Raw genomic sequence first — 24,658 nt, forward strand, 5'->3', positions numbered from 1 at the left:
TAGTTTTCCAACAGCAAAGCTCAGATCAACATGATCTGAGCTTTGCTTTATAATGTTGACCCCCAAATCGCACCCTCACAAACTGAAATCATATGAGCGTTGAAGGAATTATACAACAAACAAAGTGATGAGGCTGTTTGTATGTGGCTGCCGCTGCTATGCAAGTGGACTGTGTATGCAGGTGTTCAGGAGTGTGTTAATTCCGCCGATTCTGTTGAAAAATGTTTCTTAAACGGAAGGAAACAAAATGGGGATAGACCTGCATGAATTTGTCCAATAGAAACTCTTGTTTTGTTTGCAAAACATAACGTTTTTCAACTGTTTGGACTAATGATTACAACCTAGATCAGCTAGGTGAACACTTGACAAAACTGCTCCGCTTGAATGAGCCCAGGTCTATGTTGCCAAGTAGAATCCAAAAAGGTGTGTTCCTTTTGCGAGAGACGTGCTCGCTTCAGCCTACATTGATTGGCAAGTTCACCAGCAAAAAAAATAAATGACAGTAGGCCTGATGATCGGTAAACGGTTGTGGTGTTCGAATGAAACTGATTTGAGCCCGTGTACAGTAGCTATTATAAGAAAGCGAATAGGCTACTTTAAGTTACAATATGGAAGTTTACAAATACCCCGTTTTCTTCGAGGTTCACAGTCTGGATCCAGCACAGAAAGAGAAGATAGAAAAGTACTTTCAGGTTCGCCGTAAATCTGGTGGTGGAGACTGCGGACCGATAGACAAAGTTGGTGACAACGTTTACAAGATCGCATTTATTGACGAAGCAGGTATGAAAATGTTGAATTTGAACTGTACTTGAAACTAAATGTGAAACGTAAAAAAGTATCTTAAAATCTTTTCCTGTGGATAATTCTGGAACAGTTTCACTTACACATTTAAATTGGCTACATGCGTAAACATAACACACCCTGCTCACCCCATCCCCATTATCTCTGTCATATCATAACGTATAGTTCACCCAAATTACAAATGTACATACTGGTTTCCATACCCTGTAAGCAGTCTAAGCAGTTTCCACAATGTTTAATATTTGTGGCACAAATCCCATTCAAGTCATGTGACCGATATTAACCAGTTGGTTTTATAGTCACACATTATGACATTCAACAGACAAACAGACATTCATCAGACATTCAACAGATATTCGCCAAAATCAATTTCAAATTGTAAAAGTCAATAACGAATTAATTGATTGTCACAGAAACATAAAAATAGATATGGTTTATTCTATAAATGTCTAGCATACTTTTACAACCTTTGTTTTGAATAAAAAATCCAGTTTTGATTTGATGGAAATACATCAAATCTTTCAAACAAAATGTTATAGCTGTATAAATCAATAACTAATTCACCCTTTGTCACAGAATCATCATACTAGGTGTGATTGATTCTATAAATGTCTAGCATACTTTTACAACCTTTGTTTTGAGGAAAAATTCCAGTATAATTAAATAAACTTCAAAGCGCTGGCAGTCTTCTATCTCCCGAAACATGCGCATAAGGTGAAAATACATGCAAGCCATGCATACTTGCAGAGCTTGTGCACCTGTTTACATGGTTCTGTTCCTGCTTCAGGTGATAGAAATACTACCATCACTTTGATAAAGTGATTTAATTATACTTTCCTGTGGATATATTGTCTCGCATTCCTACTGTTGAAAGGACCAACAGCGGTAACACAATTTTTTGCCCAACGTAGAATTAGATGCAATTCAGTGTCGGGTTTCGCGGGAAGTGGAAACAGTGCCAGTGAAACTAAACGAAAGCATGGATTTCTGTCATGCCTTTACCATAGACTGCTTACAGGCTAGCGAAACCAATGTGTCATTTTGTAATTTGGGTGAACTACCCGTTTAAGGAAGCTGTTGCGCTATCACCTTAAACATTTTATTATATATATATACACACTGTATATAGTTCATGGGATTCGATAGGTCTATTGCAAAAAATAAATGTGATGTGTTGTCAAAACAATTCAATGCATGCAAGAGGCTGAATAAATAGTTTAAATATTATGGTATATTATTATCCCTTAAAGCACCAACAAGGGTCAAGTTTGACCCCAAGTATCACGTTCACTGTCCTCAAACTCCCTGTCATAGATCAGCCAAGGCGCAGCGTGCCGGTAATTCCACATATTTTTATTGAAGTGAAACCGAACAAAACAAGAAACAGGTAAAACAGAAAACATTGTGACGCAACTGAGGCGCACACAAAACACTCACAGAAAGAATAACTACACCTGGGGAAAAGGCTGCCTACGTATGATTCCTAATCAGAGACAATGATAGACAGCTGCCTCTGATTAGGAACCATACTCGGCCAAACACAAAGAAATACATGACATAGAATGGCCACCCCACATCACACCCTGAGCTAACCATAATAGAGGAAATAAAACGTCTCTCTCAGGTCAGGGCGTGAAAGTACCCCCTCCCCCCCACCCCCAAAGGTGCGGACTCCCGGTCGCAAACCTGAACCTATAGGGGAGGGTCCTGGTGGGCATCTACCCATGGTGGCGGGTCCGGTTCGGGGCGTAGCCCCCACTCCGCCCGCTGATCCCTCCGCTTTTGTGTCACCGGAGGAACCAGACCGCGGATCTTTGCCGGAAGCTCCGAACCGTGGATCGTCGTAGAAGGAACCGGACCGAGGGTCATCGCCGGAGGTTCTGGACTGCAGACCGCCGCTGAAGACTCCGGACTGCAAACCGTCGCTGAAGGCCCCGGACTTCGGACCGTCGCTGAAGGCTCCGGACTGCGAGCCGTCTCAGGAGGCTCCGTACTGCGGGCCGTCTCAGGAGGCTCCGGACTGGGGACCGTCGCTGCAGGCTCCGTGCCATGGATCGTCACTACAGTCTCCGGGCCATGGATCATCACTGGAGGCTTCGCGCCATGGATCATCCCTACAGGCTCCGGGCCAGGGATTATGACTGGAGGCTTCGTGCCATGGATCATCCCTACAGGCTCCGGGCCATGGATTATGACTGGAGGCTTCACGCCATGGATCATCCCTACAGGCTCCGGGCCATGGATTATGACTGGAGGCTTCGTGCCATGGATCATCCCTACAGGCTCCGGGCCATGGATTATCACAGGAGGCTTCTTACGTGGAGCCGGAATAGGTCTCACCGGACTGGGGAGACGCACTTGAGACTGGGTGCGCAGAGCAGGCACAGGGTATACTGGGCCGTGGAGGCACACTGGAGGTCTGGAGCTTAGGGCTGGCACAACCCGTCCTGGCTGTACGCTTACTTTAGCCCGGCAAGTGCGGGGCGCGGGCACAGGACGAACTGGGCTGTGCAGGCGCACTGGCGATACAGTGCGTAGAACTGGCGCAGGATATACTGGGCCGAGAAGGCGTACTGGAGACCAGGAGCGCTGAGCTGGCACAACCCTTCCTGGCTGGATGCCAACTCTAGCACGGCAACTGCGTGGCGCAGGCACAGAGCGCACCAGGCTGTGAATGCGAACTGGCGACACCGTGCGAATCACCGCATAACACGGTGCCTGACCAGTCCTACTTTCCCCACGGTAAGCATGGGGAGTTGGCTGAGGTCTCCACCCTGACTCTGCCAATCTCCCCGTGTGCCCCCCCCCCCACAATTTTTTTGGGGGGTGCTTCTCGTGCTTCCGTCGATGTTGATTCTCCCCAGTCCAGCTCGTCTTCCCAGTAAGCGCACGCTGCTTGGCTTTCTTGTGGTGGGTAACTCTGTCACGTTCACTGTCCTCAAACTCCCTGTCATAGAGCAGCCAAGGCGCAGCGTGCCGGTAATTCCACATAGTTTTATTGAAGTGAAACCGAACAAAACAAGAAACAGGTAAAACAGAAAACAACGTGACGCAACTGAGGCGCACACAAAACACTCACAGAAAGAATAATTACCCACAACTACAGGTGGGGAAAAGGCTGCCTAAGTATGATTCCTAATCAGAGACAACGATAGATAGCTGCCTCTGATTAGGAACCATACTCGGCCAAACACAAAGAAATACATGACATAGAATGGCCACCCCACATCACACCCTGAGCTAACCAAAATAGAGGAAATAAAACGTCTCTCTCAGGTCAGGGCGTGACACCAAGGGGTAAAAAAAGGGGTCATTTTTTAAACCCTTTTCTTTTATTCTTTGAAAATTTGTCAAGAAACTAGTTACTGAAAAAATAAAAAACATCATTTGCCATAATGTCTGTGTTAATATGGTGGCATGAAAAAAATTATATTTTGTATAATAGTGGTGTGCAGCAAAGCTGAAAATGTGGACTCAGTTCACTTTCTGACAAAAGCACCAAATGTGGCACAGATGTAGAATATATATATATATATATAGTATGCACCCTGAAAATATATAGATATTGACCCACTCCAGATTTGACCCCTGGGGGGTCATGGTAGCGTAACTCAAAAATAACACTTTTTTAAAATTCTAGTTCATTTCTCTGTACCAAGTTGAGTTTCATATTTCAGATACATTTGGAACTAAGTTAAAAAGCTATAAAGTCTGATGGCACCACCACCTATATAGCCTATAATGCCCAACTTAGGGTGTACCGGTACTTCAGATTAGCTCAATTACCATTTACCTAGCCTCTGAGTATCACAGAAACTGTCATTTAGATGCAGGGAGTAGGAAGCAGGTGCAGTTAGTGAGTTTAATAACAATGAGCGATAACAAAACAAGAGAAGCATCTGACATGGAAACAAACAATACTATCTAATGACAAGAGTGCTATATAAAGGGTAAGTAATCCAGGGAGTAATGAAGTCCAGGTGTGACTGATAATGAGATGCAGGTGTGCGTTGCCAGGACTGGTGGTTAGTAGACCAGCGATGTCGAGTGCCGGAGAGGGGGAGCAGGAGTAGATGTGACAGTCCCCCCCAACACGCGGCTCCAGCCGCAGGACGACGGCGGCCAGGAGGACAGCCCCGAGGGAGAGGAGCAGCCTGGTCTGGACGTGAAGGTGGAACTCTCGGATGATGTTGGGATCTAGAATGTCGTCCACTGGAACCCAACATCACTCCTCTGGATTGTACCCCTCCCAATCCACCAGGTACTGGAGCTGACCCCCATGATGTTGGGAGTCCAGGAGGGATCTGACGACATAGGCAGGGCTTCCCTCAATGTCCAGGGGAGGGGGGGATGGCATCAGCCAAAGGAACAGGAACCACCGGCCTGAGGGAAACATGAAAAGATGGTGAGATCCGGAAGTTAGTGGGGAGTTGTAATCTGTAAATGACATTGTTGACCCTTTGGAGGACCTTGAACGGCCCCACAAACCAGGGACTCAGCTCCTTACAGGCCAGGTGGAGTGGGAGGGTCCTGGCGGAGAGCCAGACACGATCACCAGGATGGACCACGGTAGCCTCACTGCAGTGGGCATCCGCGTGCTCTTTCTGACAGCGCGCTGGAGTCTCACGTTAGCATCGTTCCATACCTCTTCTGCGTGGCTGAACCACTCGTTTACCACAGGAGATTCGGTCTGGCTCGGAGTCCATGGAGCCAGGGCTGGCTGATAACCCAGAACACACTGGAAGGGAGTCAGCCCGATGGAGGAGTGTTGCAATGAATTCTGGGTGTATTCAGCCTTAGGAAGGTATCGGGCCCACTCCCCCTGCCGGTCCTGGCAGTGGCTCCTCATTAACCTCCCCAGCTCCTGGTTCATTCCTCTCCAGCTGCCCATTAGACTGACGCTGGTACCCGGAAGTGAGGCTGACCGTGACCCCCAGCTTCTCCATGAAAGGCTTCCATACACGTGATGTGAATTGGGGGCCACGATCTGAGACGATATCCTCTGTAAAGCCATAGTGCCGGAAGACCTGCTGAAACAGTGCCTCAGCGACCTGTAGAGCATTATGGCGACAAGAGAGAAGGATGAAAGAGCATGATTTAGAGAATCTGTCCACTATCACCAACATGGTGGTAAAACCATCAGAAGAGGGGAGATCAGTGACAAAGTCAATGGACAGATGAGACCAGGGACGCTGAGGCACAGGAAGGAGTTTCCCTGCTGGAGCGTTCCCGGGGGGATTTGGATTGGGCACATACGGAACAGGAGTTGACATAACGAGTTTGGCGGAAAGTGATGAGGATGGAATACTCACGCCAAACCCAGGAGACGGATGATCACGTCGCTGTCCCTCTGCTCTTGTTGATCCCCAGTTAGAATGTACCGGACACCATTGAAGTTGGTGCCCCTCCTGTCTGCAACAAGGACAGAGCCCCAGCTGTCTACGACGGCATCGCTCAGCCGCGGAGAGACGTGTGGCCCCCACCTCCATGGGTTCAGGCTCTGACTCAGAACGATCAACGGAGGAGGGAGAGAGGCGATCCGGGTTTCGACGCTCACGAAGAAGGTTATCCAGACAGAGGACCATCGTGATGAAGGGGTCCAAGGATAAGTTGTCATCTTAGCGTGCCAACTCCTTCTGGACCTCTTCGCGCAATCCTTTTATGAAGAGGTTGCGGAGCGCCGGCTCATTCCAGCCGCTGGATGCTGCCACTGTCTGAAAGGTGAGCACCTACTCTTCTGCGGTCTGGCCATCCTGACGTAGTTGGAGTAGGCGCTCACCCCCCTCTCTACCCTCCTGTGGCTGGTCGAAGACCACCCTAAACAGAGCCATGAACCCCTCATAGGAACCCAGCACCCAGCTTATCCTCTCCTCTCTCCCAGATGGCCGTGGCCCACTCCAACGCTCATCTGGTCAGCAGAGAAATAACCGTGGCAACCTTGGACCTCTCAGTGGTGGAGGCTCCCATCTGATGAGCGAAATAGAGGGAGAACTGGAGTAGGGAGGGGTACACGGCATTTCAATGGAGTTCCGTCCCATTTGTCCGGGAAGGACAATCTGGCATTGCTGAACAGGACGGACAGCTGGATGGGCTGGGGTGCTGGCTCGCTGGGTCGACTTGTGATAGAGAATCTCCACTGTTTGGACATGATGCCCCTTGAGTAATGTTGACTCGTTGAAGAGGACCTCATCCATAGCCGTTCCCAAATGAGCCAGCTGGTTGAGGTGTTGACAAAGTATAGTCGTGGCCAAAAGTTTTGAGAATGACACAAATATTAATTTTCACAAAGTCTGCTGCCTCAGTTTGTATGATGGCAATTTGCATATACTCCAGAATGTTATGAAGGGTGATCATATGAATTGCAATTAATTGCAAAGTCCCTCTTTGCCATGCAAATGAACCGAATCCCCCAAAAACATTTCCACTGCATTTCAGCCCTGCCACAAAAGAAGGCTTCAGGGCGCCCAAGAAAGTCCAGCAAGCGCCAGGACCGTCTCCTAAAGTTGATTCAGCTGCGGGATCGGGGCACCACCAGTACAGACCTTGCTCAGGAATGGCAGCAGGTAGGTGTGAGTGCATCTGCACACACATTGAGGTGAAGACTTTTAGAGGATGGCCTGGTGTCAAGAAGGGCAGCAAAGAAGCCACTTCTCTCCAGGAAAAACATCAGGGACAGACTGATATTCTGCAAAAGGTACAGGGATTGGACTGCTGAGGACTGGGGTAAAGTCATTTTCTCTGATGAATCCCCTTTCCGATTGTTTGGGGCATTCGGAAAAAAAGCTTGTTCGGAGAAGACAAGGTGAGCGCTACCATCAGTCCTGTGTCATGCCAACAGTAAAGCATCCTGAGACCATTCATGTGTGGGGTTGCTTCTCAGCCAAGGGAGTGGGCTCACTCACAATTTTGCCTAAGAACACAGCCATGAATAAAGAATGGGACCAACACATCCTCCGAGAGCAACTTCTCCCAACCATCCAGGAACAGTTTGGTGATGAACAATGCCTTTTCCTGCATGATGGAGCACCTTGCCATAAGGCAAAAGTGATAACTAAGTGGCTCGGGGAACAAAACATCGATATTTTGGGTCCATGGCGAGGAAACTCCTCAGACCTTAATCCTATTGAGAACTTGTGGTCAATCCTCAAGAAGCGGGTGGACAAACAAAATCCCACAAATTCTGACAAACTCCAAGCATTGATTATGCAAGAATGGGCTGCCATCAGTCAGGATGTGGCCCAGAAGTTAATTGACAGCATGCCAGGGCGGATTGCAGAGGTCTTGAAAAATGTATTTCTTTGTCATTCTCAACTTTTGGCCACGACTGTAGGTGTCCCTGTTCACCGACCATCTGGGAGATGTCTTGATTAACTGCTGCTTCCATTTGTGGAGGTAGTATTCTGTAACATAGATGCCAGGAGTCAGGAAGCAGGTGCAGTTAGTGAGTTTAATAACAACAAACATGGATCGATAATAAAAAATGAAAAGTGTCTGACATGGAAACACAAACAACAATACCTGATGACTGACAACAAGAGTGTGATATAAAGGGTAAGTAATCAAGGAAATAATGAAGTCCAGATGTGACTCATAATGAGATGCATGTGTAGCTCAGTTGCTAGAGCATGGCGCTTGCAACGCCAGGGTTGTGGGTACGATTCCCACGGGGGGCCAGTATTTAAAATGTAATAAAAATGTATCCATTTTCTGTAAGTCGCTCTGGATAAGAGCGTCTGCTAAATGACTAAAATGTGAAATGTCTGTAATAATGGTTGCCAGGATTGCGTAAAGGTGGGTTGCCAGGACCTGTGGTTAGTAGACTGACGCTGGAGAGGGGGAGTGGGAGTAGACGTAACAGAAACACAACACTTTGAATGAATAGCCAAACATTTTTCATAAGTTTCTATTGATTACATTTATAAAAATAACTGTTAACCCCTGTGCGACATCCAGCGAAAAATCATATCGCCATTAGCATAACAAAATGTAATAAAAAAAAAATATCATTTTTTTTTTTCAAATTATATCGTTTTATAGATACACCTCTCCTGAATCAAACCACGTTGTCCGATTTCAAATGTTTTACAGCAAAAGCAAAACATTGGATTATGTTAGAGGAGTATATCGTTAAAGTAGCCACATAGCCATTTTCCGACCAACCACATGCATCACAAATAACCAAAAAACAGCTAAATGCAGCACTAACCTTTGACAATCTTCATCAGATGACACACCTAGGACATCATGTTACACTATACATGCATTCTTTTGTTCGATAAAGTTCATATTTATATATAAAAACAGCATTTTACATCGGTGCGTAACGTTGACTAACTATTTTCCCTCAAATGCATCCGATGAAACAGAGCTACAATTTACTAAATTACTATTCGAAAACATTTTTAAAATGTAATATTGTCATTCTAAGATTTATAGATGAATATCCCTTGAAAGCACCTGTAATGCCAGATTTAAAATTAACTTTACTGGGTAATCATACTTTGCGATGAAAGGGGATGCGATACTCTGAAAAATAGGCTAACGTTACAGGTCAGCGCCATCTTGGAACAATCGCATATCACATCTAGTCTTCTATACTATTGTCAATAATCCCTTACCTTTGGTTGTCTTCATCAGAAAGCACTTCCAGGAATCCCAGGTCCACAACAAATGTATTTTCGTTCGAAAAAATTACTCCTTTATGTTCCAAGAGCTTGTTCTTGTTAGCGCGTCTGAAGGCTGATCCAAATGCTCCGTCGGCCGCCGGACAGCCATTTCGAGAACATGCATTTTTTTCCCATTTAGGTTCGTTCAAACATGTCAAACGTTGTATAACATAAATCTTCAGGGCGTTTTTCAACAAGAGAGCCAATAAGATTCAAGGAGGATGATTGCATTGTCTTTCAAAACGTTTCGAAAGGGGAGGGAAGCCAGGGCCGCCGGCGTCATAATGGTGATGGCCCTCCTCATGTGACCAATTTCAACAGCGTCTCATTCATTCAGTTTTCACAGTAGGAGACTCAATCCACTTTGTAAAGACTGGGGACATCTAGTGGAAGCAATAGGAAGTGCTCAATGAACCATAGCTCACGGTGTGATTTAATAGGCAACGTGATGAAGTTGAGTTCGCAATTCAGAATTCCACTTCCTGTTTCGATCTGTCTCGGGGTTTTGACTGCCATATGAGTTCTGTTATACTCACAGACACCATTCAAACAGTTTTAGAAACTTTAGGGTGTTTTCTATACACAAGTATTAATTATATGCATATCCTAGCTTCTGAGTTTGAGTAGTAGGCCGTTTAAAATGGGCACGATTTTTTTTCAAAATGCGCTGTGGCGCCCCCTATCCTAGGCGAACGTCAAGAGGTTAAAAGCATGCAAAACATACAAAAACCGATGTGTGAAAATGTGAAAGAAAATATGCTTGTGTTACAAAAGGTTAATTAAATTATACGTGTTACTGCTTGACAGACAGTGTCTCTATGCAATCATTACCAATTTGGGGTAAAAAATGACCCCATTTGGTGCTTTTAAGATAAACATTTGTTGGTGATTTTAGTTTTTTTTTTTTTACCACTACTACTATAACAACAGCAACTACAAGTACAACAACAACTCATCCCTCTGTAACTCTTCCAGTCCAGGAGAGGGTACTTCAGAAAGCTCATCATGTGTTGGAGATGCCTGGAGGACCTCTCTCCCTCACTCTGAGAGACAGCCTGGAGCCTCCACCCACAACAACCTCACCAGTCAGCAGTCAGTCGGTGAGGCCAGACAATACAGACACACCTATACAGTACATGCAGAGTCACATAACCTGTTAGATAAGACTTTTATGTTCCATAACATGAGGTCCAAATACACAGACGTCAGTGCACTGTTGTTGTATTTACATGCCAGTAAACACAAAGTTTAGTCAAATATCATGCATCTGTCTATCAGGTAATGACTTTATTATCCCTTCAAATGAGGTCAAAATGGTCTGCACTGATTTTATTGCATGTTTGATTTTACTTGATGTTATAATAAGTAAAACATGAATTGACAATATGAGGAATGACATTAAAATAAATTCTAACGAAAAAAAATCGGTACTAAACTAACAAAATGGACAAATGTCAAACCAGCTACTAGATTTATCAGATAATCCAGACGCAACTGTATGGTCGACATACAATGATAAACGTAGATAAAGCCAAACATAATAATCATTAACCTCTATGGGGCAGGCGGGATGAATTCGTCCCACCTACGTAACAGCCAGTTGAATCCTGTGGCGCGATTTTCAAATACCTTAAAAATCCTATTACTTCAATTTCTCAAACATATGACTATTTTACAGCTATTTAAAGACAAGACTCTCGTTAATCTAACCACACTGTCCGATTTCAAAAAGGCTTTACAACGAAAGCAAAACATTAGATTATGTCAGCAGAGTACCAAGCCAGAAATAATCAGACACCCATTTTTCAAGCTAGCATATAATGTCACAAAAACCCAGAAGACAGCTAAATGCAGCACTAACCGTTGATCTTCATCAGATGACACACCTAGGACATTATGTTATACAATACATGCATGTTTTGTTCAATCAAGTTCATATTTATATCAAAAAACAGCTTTTTACATTAGCATGTGACGTTCAGAACTAGCACTTCCGGGGAATTTGCTAACAATTTACTAAATTACTCACGATAAACGTTCACAAAAAGCATAACAATTATTTTAAGAATTATAGATACATTACTCCTCTATGCACTCGATATGTCCGATTTTAAAATCGCTTTTCGGTGAAAGCACATTTTGCAATATTCTAAGTACATAGCCCGGCATCACAGGGCTAGCTATTTAGACACCCAGCAGGTTTAGCACTCACCAATATCAGATTTACTATAAGAAAAATGGTCTTACCTTTCCTGTTCTTCGTCAGAATGCACTCCCAGGACTTCTACTTCAATAACAAATGTAGGTTTGGTCCAAAATAATGCATAGTTATGTTCCAACAGCGACGTTTAGTTCGTGCGTTCTAGACACTATCCCAATGCTAAATATCGGTCGCGCGCACGGCGCATTTCGTGACAAAAGATTTCTAAATATTTCATTACCGTACTTCGAAGCATGTCAACAGCTGTTTAAAATACATTTTTATGCCATTTTTCTCGTAAAAAAGCGATAATATTTCGACCGGGAATCTGCAATTAGATAAACAGCTGAAGGAAAATATATCACTGGGTCGAATCGGGCACGCGCCTAATTCCATTGTCCTCTGATGGGCCACTTGGCAAAGGCGATTATGTGTTTCAGCCTGAGGCTGCCTCGTCATCGTTCAGGTTTTTCCCGGGCTCTGAGAGCCTATTGGAGCCGTAGGAAATGTCACGTTACAGTTAAGATCCTGACTCTTCAATAAACAGAAGCAAGAACAACAACACCTTGTCAGACAGGCCACTTCCTGCATGAAACCTTCTCAGGTTTTTGCCTGCCAAATGAGTTCTGTTATACTCACAGACACCATTCAAACAGTTTTAGAAACTTTAGGGTGTTTTCTATCCATATGTAATAAGTATATGCATATTCTAGTTACTGGGTAGGAGTGGTAACCAGATTAAATCGGGTACGTTTTTTATCCGGCGGTGTAAATACTGCCCCCTAGCCCTAACAGGTTAAAACCTCTTAGGGCTAGGGGGCAGTATTTTCACGGCCGGATGAAAAACATACCCAATTTAAACAGGTTACTACTCTGTCCCAGAAACTAGAATATGCATATTATTAGTAGATTTGGATAGAAAACACTCTGATGTTTCAAAACTGTTTGAATGGTGTCTGTGAGTATAACAGAACTCATATTGCAGGCAAAAACCTGAGAAAAATCCAAGCAGGAACTGGGAAGTCTGGCGCTTGTAGTCCTTTCAAGTGATTGCCTTGACTGTATACAGTGACTTAGGGTTCATTTTGCACTTCCTAAAGCTTCCACTAGATGTCAGCAGTCTTTAGAATGGTGTTTGAAGATTCTATGGTGAATTTGAAGGGAATACCAGCTGTGGTAAACTGGTGTCCCATGATAAGGCATGGGATCAAGTCACGTGCAATGACTTGGGAGCGAGCTGAGTTCATATTCACTCCTAAAGACAACGGATAGGTCCGGTTGGAATTTTATTCAAGGTATATGATAAAAGCAACCTAAAGATTGATTCTATACATCGTTTGACATGTTTCTACAAACTGTAGTATAACTTTTTTGACTTTTCGTCTGGACTAAGTAAGCATGCGCGTAGTGGATTTGGATACTGAACCCAACGCGCAAACAAAATGGATCATTTGGAAATAAATATGAACTTTATCGAACTTTTATTGTGGAGCTGGGATTCCTGGGAGTGCCTTCTGATGAAGATAATCAAAGATAAGTGAATATTTATAATGTAATTTCTTAGTTTTATTGACTCCAAGATGGCGGGTTTCTAGTTGTTAGTGTCATCTGGGCTGTACTCAGATTATTGCAAATTGTGCTTTCGCCGTGAACCTTTTTTGAAATCGGACAAAGCGATTACATTTAGGAGAAGTGTATCTATAATTCTGTGCATAACACTTCTATATTGATCAATGTTTACAATGAGAATTTACGTACTATGTGTGCTCATTGTGCTGATTCACCGGGAGGTTTGGAGGGAAAACATTTCTCAACATTACGTGCCAATGTAAAATGCTGTTTTGGGATATAAATATGAACTTTATCGAGCAAAACATACATGTATTGTGTAACATAATTTCCTAGGAGTGTCATCTGATGAAGATCGTCAAAGGTTAGTGCTTCATTTAGCTGTGTTTTGGGTTTTTGTGTTGCATCTAGTTGCTTGGAAAATGGCTGTGTGGTGTTTCTTGTGAAGTTTATGTCCTAACATAATCAAATTTTATGCTTTCGCCATAAAGCCTTTTTGAAATCGGACAATGTGGTTAGATTAACAAGAAGTTTATCTTTAAAATGGTGTAAAATAGTTGATTGTTTGAGAAAATGGAATTATAAGATTTTAGCTGTTTTAAATTTGGCGCTCTGATTTTCCACTGGCTGTTGTCAAACTCAATCCCGTTAACGGGATGAGAACGGGAAGGGGTCCCATAGAGGTTAACAGTGGAATTACCCAGGACTTACACCTTTTTTCTCTGACTCTAGAGTCACCAGTCCCTCCCATTTCATCCCTCCCTCCCTGTCCAGACATCGCCACCTGGTGGCCTAGAGCATGAACTCCATCTAGACTCCTACCTCCTGCGATACCTGATGGAGAGCCCTGGGGCTGGAAGAGACCTGCAACAGCAGCTGTCCTCTCTGGGCTGCTCTGTCCACCTCTATCCAGAGGACGGGAGGGCAGTGGTCAGAGATTCAGGCCAAGCTGGGTTATGTGGAGATGGGATCGGGTTTGGGGTGGGACCATGGAAGGCAGAGGTAGAGAGACTGTTCAAACAGCTCCAGGAGCAGTACAAATGCCACTATGAGGTAGACCCACGTAAGCTCCAGACTCTGTTGCGGAGCAGTACCCTGGGTTCGGAGGATGTGGGGGTTTACTGCGAGGCAGGGGAAGGGTTTGCGGTGGTAGTTGGGGAGGGGCCCGAGGTCCAGGCCAAGCTGAAGGAGCTGGAGGCCTTCCAGGCTCAGGGTCTGAGCTCCGGGAAGCAGGAGAATATCAGCACAAACTGTCGTCTGGGACAGTCCAAACTCCGTCTTCTAGGGAAAGTGATAGAGAAGGATCTAGGTGAGGCTGTTCCAGGGGTGAGGGTGACGCGCAGTAACTCAGCTCAGCTGGTGCTGGAGGGTTCAGCAAGTGAAGTCCGGACAGCCAGACAGTTAGTTACAAATAAGATCTCTCTGGTGCTGGAGCAGGTGGTGCCTAAGGTGTCCCCCCACCTTCTGTCCTTCCTGAGGGATGAGTATGGGAGGCCTGGGAACCTGAGCAGTCTGCTGGGGTTGGGACTCCATGTGGAGGTAGAGTTGGGGGATAGAGAGCTCCGTCTGTTCTCCCTCTCCTCTGGGAAATTGGACCAGGCTGAGAAGGATCTGCTGGGGGAGTTTGGGGAGGAGAAGATTGATGTGCCCAACTGTGCCGCCCTGCCATCTGGACTGAAATCCAAGCTTGAGAAGAAGGTCAAGGAGATGAACCAGAGCAGACGCAGGGTGGTAGCAAGGTATGGTCCTGGGTGTAGAGTGCAGTTGCTGGGCCACATGAAGGAGGTTCAGGAGCTGAGGGAGGAGATCAGGGCCTTTCTGATAGACCAGTCCAGTGTGGAGGAGACAGTGTGTCTCCCTTACCCGGAGATTGCTGACCACCTACCAGAACTGCTGGAGAGGATCGGTGTGGAACACACTGGGGTGACCCTCTACCACTTAGCCTCAGCCATCCACCCCACTGTGGTGCTCTGTGGACCCTCTGTCCGGGTGACCCAGGTTAAGGAGAGGTTGGGCCCCGCTCTGGCCTCCTTGGTCCACCAGACTGTGACCATAGATCAGCCGGGGGCGCAACGCTACATCCAGGGCCTGGGAAGTGAGTACCTGGGAGTGGTGGGCCGCTCTCAACACTGCCTCATGCCGCTGCACAACCACGGTGGTACTGCCGGCGAAGCTAGCACCGGCCCGAAACTGGAGGAGATGATCACATCCACCAGCTATCGCCTCCAGCGGGGGCTGCAGGTAGTGGTGCGTCAAGGTGACATCACCAAGGAACGGGCAGATGCACTGGTGAGCGCAGCCAATGAGGACCTGGATCACGCTGGTGGCGTGGCTGCAGCTCTAAGCCGTGTGGGGGGGCCTAGGGTACAGCAGGCCAGCAGGGATCTGGTTAGGCAGATAGGGAGAGTACCCACAGGTACAGTGGTAGAGACCACAGGAGGGAATCTGCCTTGTAAGATGCTGCTGCACGCGGTAGGACCTGTAGGTGGCAGCGTAGGTGGGAATGAGCGCCCTCTGCTGGAGAAGACAGTAAAGGCAGCCCTGGATCTGGCAGAGACCCTGGAGCTCCAGACTCTGGCCATGCCTTGCATCAGCTCGGGGATATTCGGCGTTCCTCTGAAGGTGTGTTCTGAGGCCATAGTCTCTGCTGTGAGGGACTTTGGGAGGGAACAGCGCATCCTTACCAAGGTCACTCTGATTGATGTGAGTGGAGAGGCAGTGAGAGCCATGCAGGAGGCCTGTGATAGGCTGTTACAGGGTAAGAGGGAGTTTCCTGGGTGGGAGGTAGAGTCCAGCACCACCACTACACATGCTCCTCAGAGAGACACCACTGCTGCCTCCGCCAGGGGAACAGCTGCTCCAGAGGTCTGTGTCCAGGTGGAGATCATCCAGGGAACCATAGAGAAGCAGCAGGTGAGAGAGATACACACTGACATGACCACAGCCTTGATTCAACAACACTCTGTGAATTATGTTGATTTCATACTGACTCAATGTTCTCTTTCTTTTTCTCTTTCCATCGCTCTCTCTCTGAAGGTGGATGCGCTGGTGTCCCCCATGGTTGGTAGTGACCCTCTCTCCTCCCGAGTGGGTAATGTCTTGTTGGATGCAGCTGGACCGGCGCTGATGACAGCATTTCTGAGGGAATCAGGGGAACAGATTGCACCTGGTGACAAGGTTCTGGTGGAGGGACTGTCTGGTCTCAGCTCTGGCCGTGTCTTCTTCCTCAGCTGTGCACACTGGGACAACAACCCCCAAGGACCAGCAGTACAGGTGTGTGTGTGTGTGTGTGTGTGTGTGTGTGTGTGTGTGTGTGTGTGTGTGTGTGTGTGTGTGTGTTGTGACCTTTGAACTTCCATTAACCCTTGACCTCTGGTCCTCTCTCAGGCTCTGAGGCAGGGTGTGAGGAAAATTCTGACCTCTTGTGAGAACCGAGGCTTCCGTTCCGTTGCCTTCCCTGTAGTTGGAACTGGTGTGGTTCTCCAGTTCCCTGACAACGTGGTAGCACAGGTTCTGCTAGAAGAGATCCGTAGGTATGAGCAGAACCGAGCGAGCAGAACCCCATTCCTTGTCCGCATCATTGTCCATCCAAATGACAGAGATTCTACCAAGGTGAGCAGGGACTTTTGAAGAAGGTCTCACTCAATGCATTGGGGAAAAAATCCTTTAACCTCTATGGGCTAGGTGGGACTCTTGCGTCCCACCTACGTAACAGCCACTGCCAGCCTGTGGCGCGATTTTCAAAACCTTAAAAATCCTATTACTTCAATTTCTCAAACATATGATATGACTATTTTACAGCCATTTAAAGACAAGACTCTCGTTAATCTAACCACACTGTCCGATTTCAAAAAGGCTTTACAACGAAAGCAAAACATTAGATTATGTCAGCAGAGTACCAAGCCAGAAATAATCAGACACCCATTTTTCAAGCCAGCATATAATGTCACCAAAACCCAGAAGACAGCTAAATGCAGCACTCACCTTTGATGATCTTCATCAGATGACAACCCTAGGACATTATGTTATACAATACATGCATGTTTTGTTCAATCAAGTTCATATTTATATCAAAAACCAGCTTTTTACATTAGCATGTGACGTTCAGAACTAGCATACCCCCCCACAAACTTCCGGGGAATTCGCTAACATTTTACTAAATTACTCACGATAAACGTTCACAAAAAGCATAACAATTATTTTAAGAATTATAGATACAGACCTCCTCTATGCACTCGATATGTCCGATTTTAAAATAGCTTTTTGGTGAAAGCACATTTTGCAATATTCTAAGTACATAGCCCAGGCATCACGGGCTCGCTATTTAGACACCCGGCAAGTTTAGCACTCACCATAATCATATTTACTATTATAAAAGTTTGATTACCTTTTGTTGTCTTCGTCAGAATGCACACCCAGGACTGCTACTTCAATAACAAATGTTGGTTTGGTCCAAAATAATCCATCGTTATATCCGAATAGCGGCCAGACAGGCCACTTCCTGTAAAGGAATCTCTCAGGTTTTGACCTGCCATTTGAGTTCTGTTATACTCACAGACACCATTCAAACAGTTTTAGAAAATGTAGGGTGTTTTCTATCCATATGTAATAAGTATATGCATATTCTAGTTACTGGGTAGGAGTGGTAACCAGATTAAATCGGGTATGTTTTTTATCCAGCCGTGTCAATACTGCCCCCTAGCCCTAACAGGTTAACTTCAATGTTTCAGCCAAGCCATTTTATAATACTGTCATACATCCATAATTACAGATTATTTTCAATAATAACAGTTACAGTCCTTCATTGCAGTTGTATTGTTTGTTCTAATCCACAGGCTTTTCAGACTGCCCAGAATGCTTTGCATCTCAGAGGGTTCGTATTAGGTACTCGACCAGAGCAAGGTGAGTTACAACACTTCACCCCCACCTTTAAATCAAATACATTATTAGTATGTGATTGATCCATTTGAAGTTATAATTATGAACCCTCCCTATAGACATCAGGATTGTGCTGCTGGGGAAAACCGGAGGAGGTAAAAGCAGTGCTGGAAACACCATCTTCGGACAAGATGATGTGTTCCTCTCAGACAGTTCCTCCACCTCCTCAACACAGATATGTAAAGCTCATACCAAGAACATCAAAGGAAGAAACATCACCCTGATTGACACACCTGGATTCTTTGACACTGACATCCCTGAAGAGGAGCTGAAACCTAAAATAGTCAAATGTATAACAGAGTGTGCTCCGGGGCCACATGCCTTTCTCATTGTACTGAAAGTTGAACGGTACACAGTCCACGAGAACGAAGCCATAGCGAAAATCGAGACATATTTTTCACCAGAGGCCTTCAAATATGCCACAGTCCTCTTCACTCATGGTGACCAGCTCAATGGTTTGACCATTGAGAAGTTTGTCCAACAGAATGCTGAACTGAACAAGCTTGTGGAGAAATGTGGAGGCCGCTATCACGTGATCGACAACAAATACTGGAACACCAATCAGCAGGGTCAGTACAGGGACAATCAGTACCAAGTAGCAGAGTTACTCAACACCATAGAGAAGATGGTGAGAGATAACGGAGGAGGGTTCTACACCAACGAGATGCTACAAGAGGCAGAGAGATTAATACAAGCAGAGATAGAGAGTCTTAGGAAGGAGTCAAAAGGCCAGATGTCAGAGGAAGAGATGAGAAAACAAGCCAAGGAAAGAGCGAGGAGGAAACTCCTGATCAAATTGTCAGGGATAGCAACAGGTGCAGTGGTAGGAGCTCTACTTGGGGTAACACTGGTGATAATGATTCCACTCACACTCGCTACACAACCATTGATCAATTTAGTCAAAAGTAATATAGCAGCTTCAATGACAATAGGGCCAGCAGCCGTGGCGGAGGTAGCATTACCAGTACTTACAGTAGAGTCAGGGCTGGGAGTGGGTTCAGGGATAGGCATAGGTGCAGGGGTAGGCATAGCTGCAGGAGTTGTCGTTGGGATGGCCGCAACAGCAGGAGCAATAAGAGGAGGGATAGTAGGAGCTACTGCAGCAGAGGAGGCAGAGACAGTACAGGAGGCAGCAGGGAAAGCAGCCAATGCTGTCTACCATGAAGCTAAGGGTCTTTATGACCAAGCAGGACACCTTTTGAAAGGTTACAGTAACAGATCAGATACAACTGGATTCATGCATAAGAATCATACGTGGAATAATTGAAAGAGTGATGGCAAAGTGTGTTTCAACATCTGACTAACTATGTAGACATCAGTCAGTTATATTCCACTGTTGAATAGCTCTTTGTCCCATTTCTTTTTCTTTCTGTTTTGTAAAAAGCAGATTACTGGGTTGTACATTCAGGGTTATACATAGGTGTGTTCAAACTTTTGTCTGGTATTAAACTGCATTGGGTTCTGGACCATGACCATCCATAGGCTTATGGTTCACACATGCGGTTGAGGGAGCAGGTTACCATTTATTGGGTTACCATTTATTTATCACAAAGCAGAAAACATTTTCATACGTTTCAGTAACTCTAAGTAGATGCTATATACCTGAAACTATTGAGTGATGGCAACGTGTGTTTTAACATCTGACTAATAACTATGTAGACACCAGTCAGTTCTATACCACTGTAGAATAGCTGCTTGTCCAAAATATGTAGCTGCTTGTCCAAATGTAAAAAAAAAAAAATACTTAGCATACATTTTTCATTTTTATAGTTTTGTAAAAATCAAGGGATATATATTGCAAATAGTTCTGTGGCAGTCATGAAAATGTGTCAGCTGGTTATTGACATGCAAAAGTCTGATTTTATAGTTTGAAGAATATAATTGAATGTCACAGGCGTCGAAATGAGTAGACCAAGGCGCAGTGTGTAAAGTGCTCGTATTTCCTTTATTTATGATAACACTTAAACAAAATAACAAAAACCACAGCCAACAGTTCCGTCAGGTACATAGACGAAACGGAAAACATCTACCCACAAAACCCAAAGGAAAAACAGGCTGCCTAAGTATGGCTTCCAATCAGAGACAACGATAAACACCTGCCTCTGATTGGAAACCATACCCGGCCAAAACATAGAAATAGAAATCTAGAAAAAGCCCACATATAAACGGAAAACCCCAAACCACCCAAAACAACCACCTGTCACGGCCTGACCACTCTACTATGGAAAATGTCCTCTTACAATGGTCAGGACGTGACATTGAACTTGATAGGATGTTTTTCCCATGTCAGATCGTGTGCGTATATGAAGTGGCTATATGTTGGGAGTAAAAGTGAACATTTCAAACAATACCAATAGAGTTATATGGTTAGAACCTTAGAATGTCTTAGAAATCAAAACGTATATTGGCGCATGATGCGACTATAGGCAATTGATGATTTGAGAAAGTCGCAAAAAAACTTGGCGCTTTGTTCCTTGCCTGATCACATTTTCTCCCATCAGACTAATCTCAGTTTAATCTTGTTTTTACCCAAATGTAAAATAACTTTAGATTTAGAATAGCTCTTTATCAAATGGGCAGGAACAGGGGCAGAGGGGAAATAAATGTAATCTGTATGCTCTGGGGGCCACTTCCCGCTATTCCGGTTATTTCACTCCACACAACAACCACTGTTTAGGGGCATGCAGCCTCTTGCTGCGCGACAGGTGATATTCCGCCCAAACTCAGAATACTAAGGGCACTCCAACCCTGTTCCTGCAGCTATCCAGTGCTTCATTTGGGGAACCAAGTTAAATCTGTTAAGAACATTGATAGTAACATGTTTTAACAACGAAATATATTTAATTAAACTGTTTACAGCCTCCCTCTCTGCGCGCTCAAGAACGGAATGATGGGGAGACGGAAACGCACGGTGGTGAGATATTCTGTAGCTAATCGTAATGCGTAAGCCTATTAATTATGAAAAAAAAAACGATTACTAGGATATTCAAAATCCTGTACACATTCCCTTTAATTGTTGGCTAACTCTGAATTCGTATAGGACCAATTATGTACCAAATACATCTTAAATCTGTTTTAAAATGTTATTCTGCCATGCACAATATGTGGTAGGCTATGTATAACGGCACAATCATTATTTTAATTCAGGTTTTTTTTTCAGGCTTGGGCTCAGATATAGGCTTATATGTATGCATAAGCTCTAATAGCATAAGGTTGTTGTTTAATTAATCATCACCTTAGATGGCGCTGTCCATTTCATTGTGTTGGGCTTTGAAACAACATCCATGTTTTCCATTGAGTTTCAACCTGTCGTTGAACTTCTTTCTTCAAAGTAATCAATCACAGTGAGATGAGTTTTAAAAGCACATACTGTTTTGATGATTTTGATTGTACTTGCATTGATGTCAGAGTGATTAGAGGAACAATAGACCGATCTGATTATGGTTAGCGAGGTACTACCAACGCATTTCTATTGGTACTACCAACGCATTTCCAGAGTGCATAAAAGGATATTACCATGACTCAAAGGTCACATGGAATTTTACTGCGGTCATGACTGATGACATGGTCATATGGTCACCTCAACAGCCCTAGAATATGATTAAACTGCATAGTATTTATTTGTGGGCCATGACAATCCATAGGCTTATGGTTTAAACAGCTGGAGGAGGAACACATGGGTTTTTATACTCTGACTTCATTGGAATGATTATTACACCGAAGCAAATAAAATATGACCCATTCATTGGACACAGAGAGTAAATGTTCTTAACATTTAATTATTTAATTTGTAGTAATGCATTTTCTGTAAAACATGCATATTTCAATTAGATATATTGATTGTTTGAACTGAAACTAGGTAATGTTCTGAATGTGAGAGAGCTTCTGCGAATAATTCCAATTCATGTCATCTATATTTTGAATCGTGAGCTTTGAAAATACAAAAGGTGGGGGGACTTTCTTATAACCAACTAGAAAACAGTGAGTGTGTGTGTGTGTGTGTGTGTGTGTGTGTGTGTGTGTGTGTGTGTATGTATATATAAGCAACATGGTCTCATTACAATACGTCAAAATAGTGACATTTAACCATTGTAGTTACATTGTAGTATCACCTATGCTTAATGTACATGTATGTCAGGAGGGAGAGAACGTAGGGTTGTTTAGGCATTGATTTTATGTTTTAAAAAGTGAAATATTACAAAAAAGTATTTAGAAGAAAAAAAATATTGCACAAACATTGATTTCCTTAAAATGTTCTTGACCTTCTCTCAATATTTTCTAAACATTACTATTTGTAGTAATTATCAAAAACGGGAAACATGCATATTAACCATAAATATGTCAGTAGGATTTTGACCTATTTTGTAAAATAAAATTATCCAAATGTAAATAAGGTTGAGTGAGATTTCATTGGTATGACATACACTTTAAGAATTTTAAATATACTTAAACTGTTTAATTACACCCATCATTTCTAGAAAATATTTATGTAATGCCTTTGTTAGTTATTGGATTGACCAAATCTGTAACAAACAGTCAACAACCATAATTATCAATACCCATGAATTATTACTTACGGGAAAAAAACATCTTAAAAAATACAAATATTATAATACAACAAAAACATAATTGTAATTATAGAAGCACTACACTTAAAAATTGACCCAATAAATTACAAAAATATAACTGTCACGACTTCCGCCGAAGTCGGTGCCTCTCCTTGTTCGGGCAGCGGTCGGCGTCGCCGGTCTTCTAGCCATCATCGATCTACTTTTCATTTTCCATTTGTTTTGTCTTGTCTTCCGACACACCTGGTTTCAATTCCATCATTACATGTTGTGTATTTAGCCCTCTGTTCCCCCATGTTCTTGTCCGGAATTGTTTATTGTAAATGCTTGTGCACGTTATGTCTGGTGTGCGACGGGTTTTGTACCCATTGATTGATTGTTCCGTTTCCGGTAGTTTTTATTATTAAACTGCGGCGTTGTAAACACAGTTTTTGCTCTCCTGCGCCTGACTGCTCTGCCGCCAGTACGCACCCCTTACAATAACTCTGTTCTCAATAATATTTCTCAAACATATGACCGTAATTTAATGTAAGTGATCAGTAATATTTAATCAAACATAATTACTATAATTTACCACCTGAAAATGATAAAACATATTTATCAAATATACTGTAATTTACAGTATGTGTATAAGATAAAAAATATTTATGAAATAAACTGTAGCCTATATCATTACTGTAATTTACATAATGAAAATATTCAAATCAGTTCTGGAAATCATCAATTACAACAGACTAAAATGTTTGGATATTAAAAGTAGAGTAAGACTTACTTGAAGGGGTCTATACATATAGTACTACGTATACTCAGAGACTGTTGCACCCGTATGATGACAAGATGGTACAGTCCAGAGCCATGCATTTAGAAAGTTGGGACATTGAGGCTCTGCATTATGAGCATTTACATGACACTACAACATTCTATGGAAGCCATGTTAACGCCCCTTTAGGAATATTTTGAAATGTACACTACCGTTCAAAAGTTTGGGGTCACTTAGAAATGTCCCTATTTTCCATAAAAACATACAGTTTGAGTTGCCAAATGAATAGGCAATATAGTCAAGACATTGACAAGGTTATAAATAATGATTTTTAATTGAAATAATAATTGTGTCCTTCAAACTTTTATTTTGTCAAAGAATCCTCCATTTGCAGCAATTACAGCCTTGCAGACCTTAGTTGTCAATTTGTTGATGTAATCTGAAGAGATTTCACCCCATGCTTCCTGAAGAACCTCCCATAAAATTGGATTGGCTTGATGGGCACGTCTTACGTACCATAGAGTCAAGCTGCTCCCACAACAGCTCAATAGGGTTGAGATCCGGTGACTGTGCTGGCTACTCCATTATAGACAGAATACCAGCTGACTGCTTCTTCCCTGAATAGTTCTTGCATAGTTTGGAGCTGTGTTTTAGGTCATTGTCCTGTTGTAGGAGGAAATTGGCTCCAATTAAGCGCCGTCCACAGGGTATGGCATGGCGTTGCAAAATGGAGTGATAGCTTTCCTTCTTCAAGATCCCTTTTACCCTGTACAAATCTCCCACTTTACCACCACCAAAGCACCCCCAGACCATCACATTGCCTCCACCATGCTTGACAGATGGCGTCAAGCCCTCCTCCAGCATCTCTTCATTTTTTCTGCGTCTCACGAATGTTCTTCTTTGTGACCTGAACACCTCAAACTTAGATTTGTCTGTCCGTAACACTTTTTTCCAATCTTCCTCTGCTGATGCTCCAGATACTCAACAATTCTAAAGAAGGCCAGTTTTATTGCTTATTTAATCAGAAATACAGTTTTGAGCTGTGCTAACATAATTGCAAAAGGTTTTCTAATGATCAATTAGCCTTTTAAAATGCTAAACTTGGGTTAGCTAACACAACGTGCCTTTGCAACACAGGAGTGATGGTTGCTGATAA

The 24,658-nt window shown here is 43.8% G+C and overlaps 1 protein-coding gene across 1 annotated transcript; it reads left to right on the forward strand.

Moving 5' to 3' along the window:
* The first annotated feature begins 427 nt into the window (after positions 1 to 427).
* Positions 428 to 22,217, forward strand: LOC106577829 (protein mono-ADP-ribosyltransferase PARP14). The gene is made up of 7 exons (XM_014156191.2): positions 428 to 780; positions 10,443 to 10,567; positions 13,969 to 16,149; positions 16,273 to 16,509; positions 16,624 to 16,848; positions 18,072 to 18,138; positions 18,234 to 22,217. Exons 1-7 carry the CDS (start codon positions 609 to 611, stop codon positions 19,439 to 19,441), a joined length of 4,215 nt encoding a protein of 1,404 aa, XP_014011666.2. The 5' UTR covers positions 428 to 608; the 3' UTR covers positions 19,442 to 22,217.
* Positions 22,218 to 24,658: the final 2,441 nt, after the last annotated feature.

This window comes from Salmo salar, chromosome ssa18 (genome assembly GCF_905237065.1).
Source record: "Salmo salar chromosome ssa18, Ssal_v3.1, whole genome shotgun sequence".
NCBI lineage: Eukaryota > Metazoa > Chordata > Actinopteri > Salmoniformes > Salmonidae > Salmo > Salmo salar.